The 16842-nt window shown below is 41.5% G+C and overlaps 1 protein-coding gene across 1 annotated transcript; it reads right to left on the minus strand.

The window, feature by feature from the left end:
- Window positions 1-410: 410 nt before the first annotated feature.
- On the minus strand, window positions 411-8163 carry LOC143715634 (uncharacterized). Its single transcript, XM_077207409.1, has 2 exons — window positions 8100-8163; window positions 411-7974 (listed from the first exon to the last, which is right to left on the minus strand). The coding sequence occupies exon 2, from the start codon at window positions 4623-4625 to the stop codon at window positions 3468-3470; it is 1158 nt and encodes a 385-aa protein (XP_077063524.1). The 5' UTR covers window positions 4626-7974; window positions 8100-8163; the 3' UTR covers window positions 411-3467.
- Between the last annotated feature and the right edge of the window lie 8679 nt (window positions 8164-16842).

The raw sequence follows: 16842 nt of genomic DNA on the forward strand, positions 1-16842 counted from the left end.
ATGGATGATGAAAAGGAACTAAAATATACTGTACTGTTCTCGCTGAGGTGTAACAACTCCAACTAAACAGTGAGCTAAACTCTCTCTATTCATGAACATGAAGAAATCTTGAATTCTTTGTATGCAGTTTTATTTTCTCCACATTGTACTGAATCCATGCATATGAGACGGGTGATGAGAGAGTGAAACTAGGAAACAAACAGCAAAATACTGAAATTAGCTAAGCCACCTAGCTTTCATGAACATTACTTTTACAGCACAAAATCAATATGCTTAAAAGTTAACTTAGTCAAAACAAAGATTATATACATACAAGCGATGCTTCTACTGGGAAGTCAACGGGCAGGATGAATTTTCTCTGGCGCACTGACTGTCTGCATTTTTTAACCAGTTTGCCGTTTTTCCATGTGTTTCTAATGTGGTTTCCTACTTCCCGTTTTAGCTCAGTAAACAAACGTCAAAATAAGAGTCTGACAGAAACTGAAAGTATACCAAATTAAAAGCATAAAATTAAACTTAAATGCCAGAAAGGCAGAACACTCCCCGTCTGACCTTAAAGGTCACTATTAACTATCAAATGTCTCTGAACCTTCAGTCTTTGGGCAGAAGAAGAACTACTTCTGACACTGGTCTCAAGAACACCTTCGCAGAACCTTGATCCGATGTCCTGAGCTCCACCTTCCTTACTTTGCTGTCTCTCCCAGGGAAGACAGCTGTGATCCTTGCCATAGGCCACACATTACATGCATTGACTGTCCTTCAGAAGCACAATGTCCCCTTCTTTCAGGTCCTGTTGAGAATCTCTCCATTTTCGGCGGACTTGCAGAGTGGGAAGGATATCCTGACGCCAGCAACGCCAGAATCTGTCAGCGAGAGCTTGAACTTGTTTCCATTGTCTGCTGAGAAGATCCTTATCTGTGAAATCTCTGTGCGGTGGGGCAACCCCAACCCTCTGGGTAAGTATCATTGCAGGAGACAATATGAACGGTGACTCTGGGTCAGTGGAGACTGGAACGAGAGGCCTGGCATTGATTATCGCAGTCACTTCCATCATGAGTGTGCAAAGGACGTCATGGTTGAGTTGGATGTCCTCTTGAAGCAGGATTGCATCAAGGATCCGTCTTGATAGGCCTATCATACGTTCCCATGATCCTCCCATATGGGACGCATCCGGAGGATTAAACACCCATGAGCACCCCTGTTAACTCAAGAAGTTCTGCACTGTGAAGTCAGGATTTTGTCGGCTTAATCCCAGTTCCTTTGCAGCGGCCACAAAGTTTGTTCCGCAGTCCGATCTTATCTGCTTCTCAGGTCCCCGTATGGCAAAAAAAACGTCTCAATGCATTGATGCAACTGGACGTGTCTAGGGAGTCGATGATCTCGATGTGCACGGCACGGGAGCCCATACAGCAGAAGAGCATCGCCCATCTTTTGCTTGGGCCTGTCCACCTCGTGTACGCCTGGAGACGATTTGCCATGGTCCGAACACATCCACTCCTACATAGGTGAAGGGTGGACATGTGTACAAGCGTTCTGGAGGCAAGTCTGCCATAAGTTGTTCCTCTGTTCTTCGGCGTAACTTCCGGCACACTACACATTTGTGTAAGACAGAGGCAATAAGTCGTTTTCCACCCATGACCCAGAAGCCCGCTGCTCTCAGGGCACCTTCAGTGAAGTGGCGGCCTTGATGCTTTACATCTTCATGATATTGTCGCACCAACAGTAGAGAAACGTGGCTGGTCTTGGGCAAGATGATGGGGTTTTTTGCTCAAGTCAGCGTGTTTTAATCTGCCACCAACACAAATCAAATCACCTTTAAGAACAGGTCTGAGCTTGTGAAGAGAACTGTCCTTGGTTACAGCTTGTCCGAGCTCAAGAACCGTGAGCTATTTTGCATAAACATCTTCCTGTGCAGCTCTGATGATGATGTTTACTGCCTGAGACAACTCATCCGCAGTGCGTGGGAGGTTACAGTGATGCCATCCTTTACATTCACTGGACTTGTTGTGTTTGTAGGCGCTTGCTATGTGGATGAGTAGGGCAATAGCCCTGGTGAGAGCGGGCATGCATGAAAAGCGCTGTAACCCTGATTCTGGGTTAACAAGTTCAAACGTCCGGCTTGTATCTATGTCGGATGGATTTGGTTTGTGTAAAAAGGCTGGTCCAGTGAACCACATAGTCTTTGTCAATTGAGACACAGGAACTGACCTGGATGCGTGGTCAGCCGGGTTGTCCTCGGTGTTGAAGTAGAACCATTGGTTAGGTCTCGTGGATTGACGAATTCGTCGTACTCTATTGTGAATGTAGACATAGAAGCGTTTTGTCTGATTGTAAATGTATCCAAGCACGACCTTGCTGTCACAATAGAACTTGATCTCATCCAGCTTCAGATTCCAAATCATCTTGGATGAGTTCGGCGACTTTCACGGCTAATACTGCAGCACACAATTCCAACCGAGGAATGGTAGGTTCGGACTGTGGGGCCAGCTTAGCCTTCCCTAGGATGAATCCTACTTCGACTTGTCCCTCAGCTTGAATGGTCGTGAGATACGCCACAACTCCAATTGCCTTTCTGGACGCCTCGGAGAACACGCATAGCTCTGTGTGTACAGCACTGGAAAGTGATGTTGCTGTGTATGAACGTGGGATATGGAGCTTGCTTAAGTCATGCAGTGACTCACGCCATGCTTCCCATTGCTTCAACTTTTGGTCTGTTAGAGGAGCATTCCAGTTACATGTGTTGACACTGAGTTCCTCAAGAGACTTTTGCCTTCAATAGTCACCGGTGTGACCATGCCTAAAGGATCGAAAACGCTATTCACTGTTGACAGGACTCCCCTGCGATCGAAAGGTTTCTTGTGTTCTGAGACTGTGAATGTGAAAGTGTCTTTCGTTGTCTCCCACACCAGTCCCAAACTGCGTTGCACTGGTGTAGCTTCACCGCTATGGTCAAGGTCTTTCTGAACTGCTCTATCCTCTGGTGCAAAGGCCTGAAGGAAGCCTTCACTGTTTGAGGCAAACTTGTGAAGCCTCTGGTTCGATTGACCGAGAGAGGTCTGTGTTCTCTGTAGCAGACTGATGGCTTCGGCTTCAGTTGGCACACTGAGGAGCCCATCATCTACGTAAAAATGATGTTCGACAAACTGGACCGTGTCTTTTCCATGTTTGTGTGCACCTTCTTGGATGGCTCTCCTTAATCCGTAGAAGGCTACGGATGGTGACGTACTGTTGCCGAAAACATGAACCCTCATCCTGTAATCGATAATGTCCTTAGACATGTCATTGTCTCTGTACCACAAAAACCTCAGGTAGTTTCTGTGGTCTCTGCGCACAAGAAAGCAGTGGAACATCTGCTGTATGTCAGCAATCACTGCTACCTGTTCCTTGCGGAAGCGGATCAGAACCCCAATGAGTTAGTTTTTGAGGTCTGGGCCTGACAAAAGAACACCATTTAAAGATGTGCCGAACTACTTTGCACTGGAGTCAAACACCACGCGGATGCTTCCAGGCTTTTGCGGGTGGTAGACTCCGAAAGTAGGCAGGTACCAACACTCTTCATTCTCCTCTAGTGGAGGAGCCACTTCTGTATGTCTGTTGTCAAATATTTTCTTCATGAATTCTAGAAACTGGTCTCTCATCTCAGTTTTTCTCCGAAGCATTTTCTCCAGGGTGGTGAAGCGAGTGAACACCTGTTCACGATTGTTGGACAAACGTTGACGGGGAACTCTAAAGGGGAGAGGAGCGACCCAGTTGTTTGACTTGTCTCTATACATTTCTTGTTCCATGATTTCCAAAAAGATTGTGTCTTCCATGGACGGGGCAGCTTTGTTGTCGGACTCAGTCTCGCTGAAGACCTGTAGTCCAAAGGCCTCCAACGATGCCTTGTGTGGTTTGTTCTTCTGCTCTCTGCTATGGGACACGTCTTCTGTCAGCTTCATGAAGCCTTCACATGGTCTTAGAATAGAGGGTCGGCCATTCTCTAGCACACTTGTCATGAACGTGCTCACAGCTGGTTTGTGTGCGTTTCCTAGGCACACATCTCCTACCAGGACCCATCCCAAATCCAGTCTTTGTGCAAAGGGGGCATTGTCAGGTCCGCTCACTTGCTGACGGACTTTATGGACTCTCACAATGTCTCTGCCTAGCAAGAGGAGGATTTCCCCCTTGGGGTCGAGTTCTGGTATGTGTGCTGCTACTCTTCGTAGAGGAGGATGGTGGCGGGCTGCATCAGGCGTCGGTATTTCAGAGCGATCAATGAGAATGTAATTACACTCAATTAACGGTGGTAGCAGTAGGCTAGTCTGCCCATCAAGCGATTCAACCTGGAAACCCTCTGCCTTTCTTCCTGACGTCTCAACTAATCCAGCACAGGTCTTCAGTGCGTAGGGGAATGGTTGGCCCTTGATGTTGAAAAGCTCAAAGAAATCTGATCGCACCAGTGAGCGGTTACTTTGATCATCCAAAATGGCACATGTTGGTTGCCTTCTCACGTTGACCTTGAGGGTATATTCATACCAGACAGATCTTCGAGCAGGATCTTGCTGTTCGCTTTGGACCACATACCTGGGTGCAGTGTGAGGAGATGGCTGTGCTGTCGCTAGCATGCTCCACTCCCTCCCCGCCATTATCTGGTGGGGTTATAGGCATTCTGTAGACTTGAGGTGGTGGACCTGGATGCATAGCAGCATGATGTCGGTCGCTGTCACACTCCAGGCATTTTACTTTTGCCCTACAGTCTCTTGCAAGATGACTAGCTGATGTAAAGCACTTGAAACAAATTCCATTCTCTTTGAGAATGCTCTTTCTCTCTTCCCTCTAAATACTCTGCATTTCTTTAGCGAATGTGGTTTGTTGTGAATGGGACAATTTTTCTCTGGCCCACCGGGCTTTCTCTCAGGTGAGTTCGCAGGTGGGTCTTTCCCTGAAAAGATGTCTGTCTTGTGAACTGATATTTTTCTTCCATAATTATTTGAGACTACTTTGTCTGACTTCAGTCCGCTGTTGCTGGCGTATAGGAGAATGACACTGGGATCATTCCTCCGACGTGCTTCGTCGCAGATGAAATCGGCAAAGTAATCGAATGGGGGGGAAGTACCCGTTGTTATTTTCTTTAAATCTTGAGCCGACTGAGAGCCATTTCTCCTGTACCCCTTGAGGGAGTTTCTCCACGATGGGCCCAATGCCCCTGGCGGTATCCAGGTAGGCCAATCCTGTGAGGTAACCTTCTTCTCTGGCACCCTGAATTGCATAAGAAGATCGACTAGGTATCTCAGCTTCCCGTAGACTTTGGTTGATATTCTTGGGAATTCATCCAATCTCTTAAAAAGAGACTTCTACATTACTTCAGGCGCAGTGTAGCACTCTTGGAGGCGGTCCCAGGCCTTTTTAATCGCTGCATCTGGGCTTCCGACATGCACAGAGCGAATCATTTTGATGTGTTTCACAGACTCTGGTCCGAGCCATTTAATCAGCAAATCTAACATTTTTATGGAAGTGATTCCTAAGCCAGTAGTAGCATTACTGAATGATGACTGCCATGCTAAATAACTTTCAGGTTTATCATCAAATCGGTAGAGACTTGTACTCACTAAATCACGACGAGCCAGGTATCGTGCCAGGTGTTCTGTTTCAGGTGTCACGCTTGAAATGGATGGTGCATACACAGGCCCGTATGATGGCGCTGTTGCCTTAAGTGGCGATTTATGAGGATGATATGTTGTCTTGGGTTTTGTAGGGTGTCCGCTGTCTCTAGCAGGTGTTGTGTGAAGTCCACTGTCTCTAATGGGTATTGTATGATGTCCATCATATCTTACCAGACCTGTATGACCTCCATTAAGTGGTGTGCTGATGTGGGTTACATCCCTGAATTTAGCATGGTTGCTGAAGAATGGCAGTTTCGGCGCTGTGTTATACTCAGATGGTCTGTTATGGGTTTCAACCTCTTCTTGCCCTTCCTGTAACTGTAGGTTGCATTCTGCTGGAGGGTTCCATGTGACGTAGCTCCCTTCTGACAATGTTGCCTCAGGTAATGTTGCATGGGCAGATGCTTGAGTTTGTGCTATGTTTTGTTCAGCTTGTGCTTCAACATATGTGACCCGTCACAGAAACCAGGGACACAAGTCGGCAGCACAACTTTCGAGCAAAATGAGAAAGAAGAGTTTTTTTTCAAAATTGGTGATTTTCAATTTTTTGGAGAATCTGTTAATTGAAATCACGAAGAAGCCTCTCCATGTTTGAGATAGCAGTATTGGTATATTTAAAAGCTAACATTTTGAGGTTGAAATCGGCTTGTTTTCGAAGATTCTAGCATGCAGTAGGGGCGTGGCGTGTCATTGTCTGTGTGTACTTCCATACTGAATAACCCGGCGCTTTTGCCCCCGCCCTCCAAGTCAACCACATGGCTACTTATTATGCTGTGCTCTGGCCAGCTCTCTCTGATATCAAAATTCAATGAAGATGGATGCCGCAAAGATTGTCGCAGACGAGATGAACCGTCTGGCAGTTACACCGAAAATGTTTTCGCCGCACTTCGTGGGCTCGGGAAACTGAACCGGAGGTATGGGCGCAGCGCGCTCGCCCTCAGTGCTTCAATACGGCGTGTTTCTGAAATGTAAGTTAAGCTTCATTTGCTCTTTAGTCGTTATTTAAGATGCTGAACCTGCTGATGATATAATGTGCTTGCGGACATTTCATTTGTGTGTGTATACGCACATAAGAAAGTGGTGTAAAGAGATTTGCAACAGTAATTTGAGGAGGTGAAATGTGATTATTTGGAAAATTGCAGAAATGACTGCTTAAAGAAAAATGCCAGCAGGCATTTGCCTCCTACATAAACTTTAATATTGTTGACATTTTGGGCACACGAGCGTTGCGTACTATTTGTGTGTTGTTGCTGGTTTTGCGTTATATGTATATGGCATATTGGTCTTTATGTGTTGTTGCTGGTTTCGCGTTATATGCAGGCTATATGGCATTATTGGTCTTTGTGTGTTGTTGCTGGTACGTTGCAAATAGAGGGGCAGCACAATTGTTTTTCGCCTAGTGCGGCAGAAGTGCACTCATTCAAAGTGTAAAAAAAGCTGTAAAGCACATGGAGGAGCTTTACAGGGGATATGGCTTATCTAAATGAGATGTAAATGAGCCCTATTGTCACCCCCAGCAGCAGAGACAGGTGAGAACTGCACAATCTTTTAGAGCTCGTTTTCTCCTCTTTGAGCTTTTTTAAGTGCCTACTTTAAAATGGCCACAACTTCTCCAAATATTATCAGATTTCCACATGTTACACATCGTTGGAAAGCTTGGATATTACACTCTCAGAATCTATGAATAACTCAAAATGCCCCAGAACCGACTTGTGTCCCTAGTTTCCGTGACTGGTCACATATTTATTAGTGCGTTTTACAAATTAATTTTGTAAATTTGCTTGAGAAGATACATCGGTCTTGATTGAATCTTCTAGATCTAGTTCAGCCGCTTCTAATGCCTCGGCTTGCGCAATAGCTGCGGCCGCCTCTTTTTGAAGTTCAAGTGCGCCTAGTTCAGCTTCCAGCTTTGCTTTTCGTAATTGTAGCTCGGCTTCCTTCTCTGCCTTTTGTACCTTCAGCTCCGCCTCTTTCTCAGCAAACACTGCCCATGCTTTCACCGCCTCTGCTTTAGCGCGCGCCCTTACTGCAGCGCTCGATGCCGATGAGTGAGAGCTCTTTGATTTTCTTGAGCGCGCAGACCCATTGTCCGTCTTTTCTGGTTCCATTTTACTCATCTTGCCTGTCTACTTGCTTCTCTAGACATTGAAACAGCTGGATTACGCTTTTTCACTGTACTGTTCTCGCTGAGGTGTAACAACTCCAACTAAACAGTGAGGTAAACTCTCTCTATTTATGAACATGAAGAAATCTTGAATTCTTTGTATGCAGTTTTATTTTCTCCACATTGTACGAAATCCATACATATGAGACGAGTGATGAGAGAGTGAAACTAGGAAACAAACAGCAAAATACTGAAATTAGCTAAGCCACCTAGCTTTCATGGACATTACTTTTACAGCACAAATTCAATATGCTTAAAAGTTAACTTAGTCAAAACAAAGATTATATACATACAAGCGATGCTTCTACTGGGAAGTCAAACGGGCAGGATGAATTTTCTCTGGCGCACTGACCGTCTGCATTTTTTAACCAGTTTGCGTTTTTCCATGTGTTTCTAATGTGATTTCCTACTTCCCGTTTTAGCTCAGTAACCAAACGTCAAAATAAGAGTCTGACAGAAACTGAAAGTATACCAAATTAAAAGCATAAAATTAAACTTAAATGCCAAAAAAGGCAGAAAATATACACTTTTCCTTTAGACGGTCATATAAAATGTAATCTCACATTCTTTATCTCAAAATGTGTGTGTGTGTGTGTGTGTGTGTGTGTGTGTGTGTGTGTGTGTGTGTGTGTGAGTGTGTGTGTGTGTGTGTGTGTGTGTGTGTGTGTGTGTGTGTGTGTGTGTGTGTGTGTGTGTGTGTGTGTGTGTGTGTGTGTCTCACTAATCAGGCCAGGTAAAAGTCAGCCAGGTGATGTCAGTTTAGATAAACTAATTGCTCTTATTGAACAGATGGACCCTTAAGAATGTTCGCCCTTTCATCAAGACTGTAACTGAGAGGCATATTGATGCAGCCATACAGATGGCATTTTTACCTCCGCACCAGACTTTGCGTCACCTTAGCATTGAAATGGTTTTCATTTCCAACATGCCTTATGCATCTTAACGTGAACAGGCTCATATAGCATAGCACACACACAGAATTCTGTGCTATCATTATCCTATTGGGATATTTAAGGCTCTCACCCTTTAGCTGCTGCATCTGTTTAATAACTTTTACAGCAGATTTCCTGAATAAGCACAAGGACATTTCCCTGAAAAAAGAAAAATAATCTTTGTGGAGTGGAAAATACTTAAAATGGATTTTGTCCTACTACAGTACATGCCCTTGGTGCTGTAACAGTAGACCATGACTAACTTGTGATCTTCTCTGAACTGTAATGGGCACAAAGCATCAATCACACAGCAGCCAAAACCCACACTTGTCTGCAGACGTAGCCTTGAAATTATTTCACAATAAAGTGATATTTTTTCATTTCTGCCATTTTGAAGGGCAGAGGAACAAAAAAACATACCCTTATAAATTGGCTCACAAAAATGTTCAGTCACACTACACACAACCCGAGTACTACAATGCTATTTTGTTGTATGATTATATGAACATACAGTATATCAAAAGAAAGAACAGAGCCAAAACAACAACAATACAAAAAAATATTCAAGCTTAATTTTTTCTTTTTTATCAACACTTGAATGTGGGCTAATGTCATAAAAAATCAACATTTGAACAAAAACCTGAGAAAATTGAATTTTTTACATTACAATATACAATATATACATATATATATATATATATATATATATATATATATATATATATATATATATATATATATATATTCTGAGGTTCTACATTTTATTCAGTTATAAAGTTTTCATTTATTGCGTTTGAATGTTTGATGATCATAGCTTACATGTACTAAAGGGGTCATATAATGGTACATGCACTTTTACAAGTTGATTGTACTGCAGTGTGTGTTGGCAGTGCCTGTACACAACCATCATATAATGATAAAAATCCATCCAGTGCTTTTGTTTTAATCTCCTTATATGTATTCCCCTGTCTCAAATCGAGCCGTTTCACCGTGTGACGTCACACGGCGCGTGACGCCCCTCCCACGGTTATTGATTGACAGCAGTGTTTCAACACAGCCCCGCCCTGAGCGAGCTGTCATCGTAGTCCGTCATTATTGATACACTGGAGCAGAATGGCGTCTAAGCGATTGTGTTGTTCTGTTCTTGGGTGCAATAACTAACACAAAAATCATTTTGATGTTCCTAAATTTGAACCGCTGAAGACGCAGTGGCTGAGTTTTGTTTACGATGGGAATATTCCTCACGATCAACGTAAATGCGTTCATGTTTGCGCAAATCATTTCTCACCAGACTGCTTTTTAAACGAGCGTCAGTAAAAAGCTGGTTTTGCTAAGAAGCTGCTCCTGAAAAAGGAATCGTTACCAACTGTTCGTGTTCCTGCTGCACCTCCTGAAGAAGTGAGTATAACGTTTTATTAACCTTTTACGATACATATTAATCTTTGCAAATCGCTTGCAGGCTTCACGATGAATGCAGCTAATGTTTACACTCAGGTAACATTACGGCATGTATTCTATGTAACGTTACGACGTTCTCAATATAATTTATAATCCCAAGTTTATAATGAACAACGCGTTATGGTTCCCAGCCAACATGTATATGTGGGCCCCACATGGTTTATTCTTGGGCTACGTGGGTACCAAGTGGGGATGGTCCCAAAATGGGCATCTTTTCTGGTGCCCACTTGGGTCAGCTAAGAAGGTCCCTCATGGGCAAAAACAGGTGGGCTCCCTATATGGGTCCTAGTTGGGTCACTGATGGGAAATGAGTGCATGGGCTCAAAATAGGCAACACAAGTGGGGCCCATTTGGGTTCATCAAATGGGTTAGATATTGGCAAACACAATCAGTCCCATATAGGCTACCTACATGGGCCCAAGCTAGTACCCAGATAGTTAATCTCTACATGGGTTATGAATGGGGAAAACATATGTGTCCCGCTAGACCAAACCATATGGGTCAGACATGGGCAAACACTATCAGTCCCATATAGGCTGCCTACATGGGCCCAAGGTAGAACCCACATATGTAATCTCTATATGGGTTATGAATGTGAATAATATATGGGGCCCACTTTGATAAACCGTATGGGTCAGACATGGGCAAACACATTCAGTCCTATAGGCTGCCTACATGAGCCCAAGGTGGTAGCCACATAGGTAATCTAAATATAGGTTCTGAATGGGGGAAACATATGGTGCCCACTTTGATAAACCATATGGGTCAGACATGGGCAAACACAATCAGTCCCATATAGGCTGCATACATGTGCCCAAGGTAGTACCCACAGGTAATCTCTATATGGGTTATGACTTGGAAAAACATATGTGGCCCACTTTGATAAACAATATGGGTCAGACATGGGCAAACACAATCAGTCCCATATAGGCTGCCTACATGAGCCCAAGGTAGTACCCACATAGGTAATCTCTATATGGGTTATAAATGGGGAAAATATATGGGGCCCACTTTGATAAACAATATGGTTCAGACATGGGCAAACACAATCAGTCCCATATAGGCTGCCTTCAAACTAGTACCCACATAGGTAATCTTTATATGGGTTATGAATGGGAAAAACATATGGGGCCCGCTTGAACAAACCATATGGGTCAGACATGGGCAAACACAATCAGTCCGATATAGGCTGTCTACATGGGCCCAAGATAGTAACCACATAGGTAATCTCTATATGGGTTATGAGTGGGGAAAACATATGGGGCCCACTTTGATAAACCATATGGGTCAGACATGGGCAAACACAATCAGTCCCATATAGGCTGTCTACATGGGCCCAAGGCAGTACCCATATAGGTAATCTCTATATGGGTTATGAATGGGAAAAACATATGGGGCCCACTTTGATTAACCATATGGGTCAGACAAGGACAAACACAATCAGTCCCATATAGGCTGCCTACATTGGCGCAGGTAGTACCCACATAGGTAATCTTTATATGGGTCCTGAATGGGGAAATACATACAAGTATAATCGGGGATATATAATTATGAATTATGTAATAAATATAAATGGTGCATCTGTAAATTACATCATAAACTATACACTTGTAAATAACATATCTGTACAATCATTAAAACAAGTAGTGAGGAAATTTCACAAATGGACTTATTACACAGGTGGAAACCTGGTACCATGCTTGAATTCACTGAGCTCCTGAAAGCAACCTATTCTTTCACAAATGTTTGTAGAAGCGTCTGCATGCCTAGGTGCTTGATTTTATACAACTGTGGCCATGGAAGTGATTGAAACACCAGAATTCACTGTTTTGGACCAATACTTTTGGTGTCCCAAGCAATATAGTGTATGTGGGTACAGTATAGGCCATGGCCTCTTCAAATCCAGTCCTGGAGTGTTGGTGTTCAGCAGACATTAGTTCCAACCCTAGTCATTGACATTAAATATTCAAAGTGTAAACTTTTTAGTTGTCTGATTTTGTCAGTTACTGCAAATGCTTATATCCATATAGTTATTTTAAAATATATACAAATGGTTCAAAATATCCAGAAAATGGTCACTGTACAATATGAAGAACGGGTTACAGAAGCTAATTACCTATCAAAATAATGGAAATATAATGGCTTAGAGATGGGTAGAAGAAATCAAACCCCACAACAGCTATATGCCCTTATTCAATGGAGATACTCCAGAGTTCTATGGTCAGTCGGTTAGTGACAATGTAATTCTAGAGATTTTGAATATTGGAGTTAGGGTTAGGGTTTGTTTATTAAAAGGGGCACATCAGTTCAGATGATGAAATAGCACAAGTAAAGAAAGAAATAATGAAAATTCATGATTTGAAGGAAAAATCCAATGTAGATTCAGAAATCATATTTGCAGCATACAAGAATACAGAATAAAGTGCAGTTTCATTCATTTAGCATATTGTGTTTTGTGTTTTCTTTTGAGGTCAACAGTACAGACTTTTCTTTTCAGTCGTAGTTGGCACATGACTGACCCTCAAAGTTAAAATATAGTTGAAATAATGTCAGTTGGGTTTTTTAACGTTGACAGACAGGGTGTAACGTTTAATATAACGTTTAATGCTTAATGTTTTTTTTCAATGTCATGTCTTCAAGAAATAGATAACCTTTGAATTATTAGGTGTTCAAGCACGAAGTGCTGAAAACCTATTGTAATTGCTAAATTGCTCATAACCCATAGACCGATTTCGATTTAAGCAAAATGAAAAAAAGTTATGTCGGATTTTGTCCTTGGCTCAAGATGGACAAGATGTATATCTCGGATTCTCGATTTCAGCAACAAAAAATTTGTTATGGCCGATTTTGTCCAAATCCTACTTTTGCGAACTAGTCCCTGGTTTTTTGCCTGATCGGAACCAGACCAGTCTAGGACAATTCTCTGGACTCTCTAGATCAATAATTATCAAAAAAAAGTTGAACTTTGCCCTTTGGTTCACTGTAACAGGGTCGTTTAGAAAAGGGGGCGTGTCAAAATACACTCAAAAGCCTATAAATCATAAATAAAAACTCAGAACTTCACAAAAACTGATGAGCACATGTGTCATGACATGGTGAAGAAGCATGCAGAGTTTCATGGAGATCGGACCATAGGTGGCGCTATAACTGTCAAAATGCTTATATACCATTAAAATAGATTTTCACAATAACATATCCCGTGTGTGTGTGTGTGTGTGTGTGTGTGTGTAAGCATGCATAATATAGTTAACAACTGGTTTGTTTTAGTGCAGAATACTGGTGAAATCAAGTGTGTTCAAAATGAAAGTGAGTCAGTAAGTGGTCTTCTATTGCCCTCTCTACTTATTAATAGTCTTTTCACATGTGCTTTTGCATTCATATATATAGACAATAATAAATCACTTATATAACAATTACTATTATAACACAATCATATTTTGTCAGAGTTTATCACTTCAATTGTTCTGATGCTTCACATAATGTCTATCAACGTGGTAAATCATGGTAAATAACACCAGAAACATGGTAAATCATAGTAAATAAGGTAAATCATGCTAGAATCCTGGTAAATCATTCTAGAATGTGCTATATCATGGTAAATCATCCTATAACATGGTAAATCAAGGTAAACTAAGATAAATCATGGTAAATTATGGTAAACCATGTTAGAATCATATTAAATCATACTAGAATGTGTTCAATTCTGGTAAACCATGTTAGAACAGGGTAAATCATGGTCAATCATACTAGAACTTGGTATATCATGGTAAACTATGGTAAATCATACTGGAACATGGTGAATCATACTGGAACATGGTAAATCATACTGGAACATGGTAAATCAAGAAAAATCAAACTGAAATGTGGTATATCATGGTAAATCATGCTAAAACATGGTCTATTCCATCTATGATGTCAGTGGTTAAATGCTTGCTACATAAAACTTAATGTCTTTTGATGCTTTTGTGCTTAACGGCCTTAAAGGCCTTAACTGCTTGAACACCGCTAAATGCTGCTTGCAGCTTTAATTATTATTATTTCTAATTATTATTTTTGTTATTATTTTAGCATTGTACGATATTTTGCTCAAACACCACTTCAAAAATCTAAATTTATGTGAAAATATAATCATATTATTAACAATAATAATAATAATGGATATAATTTCAATCTCAAGAGAGAAGTGCAGCAGTAACTTTTTTGCTATGTGTGATTTTGTTTGGATTTACAATTTTGTGTGTGCCTAAAGCGCAGGATTGCATTTTTATTCGCACACTGTCATCAAAACACTATTTGCCCAACTAATCAAATAATATAGTCTGCATATAAAACTAAACACACATTTCTCAAAAAATAAATAAAAAAATAGAAAGAAAAGAAGAAAAGTAAACTTTTCCATTACCACGCTGAAACAATTGATATTGGTTGTTTCACCTTCTTTGGTCATGATTGGTTAATCTGACTGTCATCTACGTAACTGGCCAATGACAACTGTGTGCGCCTTTTTACTGGTCATTTTTGAAAATACGTCGTCAGTTTGAGTTGATGACGACGTGTGTGTGCTACTGCTCGGCAAGATTACCCAGTCTTTCCTTAATCCTTATGCCTGTAAAATTCTTATTTTGAACTAATTTGCGTTGTGAAATGTAAACGGAGGAGAACATAAGCTGAAATGTGAACACAGAGGAAGGTCGGACTCGGACTGGATATGTGAGGTCCTGCAAACATATTGGCATATCAGGTAAAATAAACACTTTTCACTATCATTTTAGACAAATAGAGATCAATTCATATTTAAACGATTAGGTATTACAATAAGTGGATGAGAGTGTTAATATAGTTAATATAGCGTATTAGCACATATTTAATGTTGTAGCCTCTGATGTCAATGTTGTCAGCTAGTTTAAAATTCAAACACATGAAAACCCTAGTGAAGAAAAATACTAAAATATATTTGAAACATTTATTTTATGCTAAGTTTACTACAAAGACATTTACATATTTATGTACTTAAAGGGTTACTTCAGGATTTAGCATTAAGATTTGTATTAATAGAAAACCAGTAGTATTTTCGAATTGCCTTGCTTCCCCCCCTCATTTCCCCCTGATATGAGAGATTTATGTATTTTTAGTCTGGAAAAAATCCTCCGATGACGCAAAAATCGTCATTTTGCGTCATCGGAGGATTTTTGGGCCAGAGGCTTAAAACTACAGCCAGTACTAGTAGCTAGTTCCGCATGTTTTCACTACGCCCATATGGGGCGGGATCTCACTCACAGAAAGTAAGATATTGTCAGCCATCTTTCTGTAGAAGCTAAGCTAACAGGCTCTTGCTCTGTGTATAAAGTTTGTATAGTGGGCTAATCACGATAGCGGAAGGTAACGTTAGTTTAGAAGTTGAAATGACAGAAGGGGATTTCGAAGATCAGTTGCGCGAATCTGATGCTCGCGGCTACCTGTACGAGCCGCAATACAGCGATGAACAGTTGCGGGAGATGGAGGAACAAGATGCGGCCGGAGCAGCTGCTGCAGCAGGGGAGCAAGACCTGACTCGAGCCCGGCCAGACTCCAGCTGGGGCGGACTGGAGCTGTCAGTGCTCACGCTGTGCGCCTATGGAAACAGATAGAGAGTCCTATTGCTGTCGCGAATTTCAACGATCCCATTTTCTTCTGGACGAGATAAATTGGAAACGCCAGCCAAAGCCCGCAGGGACAAACGGACGGCTTAGTGTAAAGTGAGTAACGTTATTTGGTTTGTTTTTCTTTTTTTTACCAAGACGTAATGTACAGAGTTTGGACACCCGGCATTATCACAATGTTCTTCCCTCGTAACGTTAGTCAGCTGAGCTATTGTTGTTATATTTACATCTATGATAGTATACTGTGTGCAAATAGTTCGCATTGCTAACGTTGTGCTTACTGTTTTGTAGACAATATCGCCTAACAGCCTATCGTCACTTTATGGAATGGTTCCAGCAAGGCGAGCGACTTGGTAAAGACTATCGTCTCGTTTTGCCCACCTGTGTTGTCCAGGACATCAGACGGAAATATCCAGCTCCTGACTGACAATACTGTGAATGAATATAAGGAAACAGCCGAAGCTCTGGAAGAGCTTTGAGTGTAAAAGTGTTAATATTAATTTTAAGTTAATATAAAAGTTATAACTCCCATCGGTTGTGGTTCTTTTTATAAACCTTTAAACCTTTACTGTTACTAGAGTATGTATTAGCCTAGAGAATGTGTGGAGAAATTTTTCGGATACTGCCGCCTGTAACCGGTAGGCGTGGTTTGGGAGTGGCCTGGCCTCGTAAGGGCAGCAAAGCAAGTGCATTCTGGGAGTTGTTGTCTTTCAGCCACATGAGTAAAAAATACATTTTCTGCCTTTTCTCAGTCTAGAATGCTTCAATTTAAAAAATAATTTCACATTTCTACTATATAAATGATCACTATTAAATACACATTCATGTTCCCAGAGCTGAAGTATCCCTTTAATATAAATACCCTGCAATTGTACTTTGGTATCCTAAATGATATACTTAAAGTCAATAAGAACAACAAATGTTGTACTTAATGCACTCTAGTTATCTGGAAGTAGTGCTGAGATTAAGTGTATTTGATTACTAAAGTGAAACTATTGCAAGCATAC

The sequence above is a fragment of the Siphateles boraxobius genome, unplaced genomic scaffold (genome assembly GCF_051911475.1).
Source record: "Siphateles boraxobius isolate OS27281-9 unplaced genomic scaffold, OSU_SipBor_1 6, whole genome shotgun sequence".
NCBI classification, from domain to species: domain Eukaryota; kingdom Metazoa; phylum Chordata; class Actinopteri; order Cypriniformes; family Leuciscidae; genus Siphateles; species Siphateles boraxobius.

Excerpts from the sequence above, each read along its gene's own strand:
- LOC143715634 (XM_077207409.1), bottom strand. The coding sequence starts at position 4,625 with ATGGCGGGGAGGGAGTGGAGCATGCTAGCGACAGCACAGCCATCTCCT.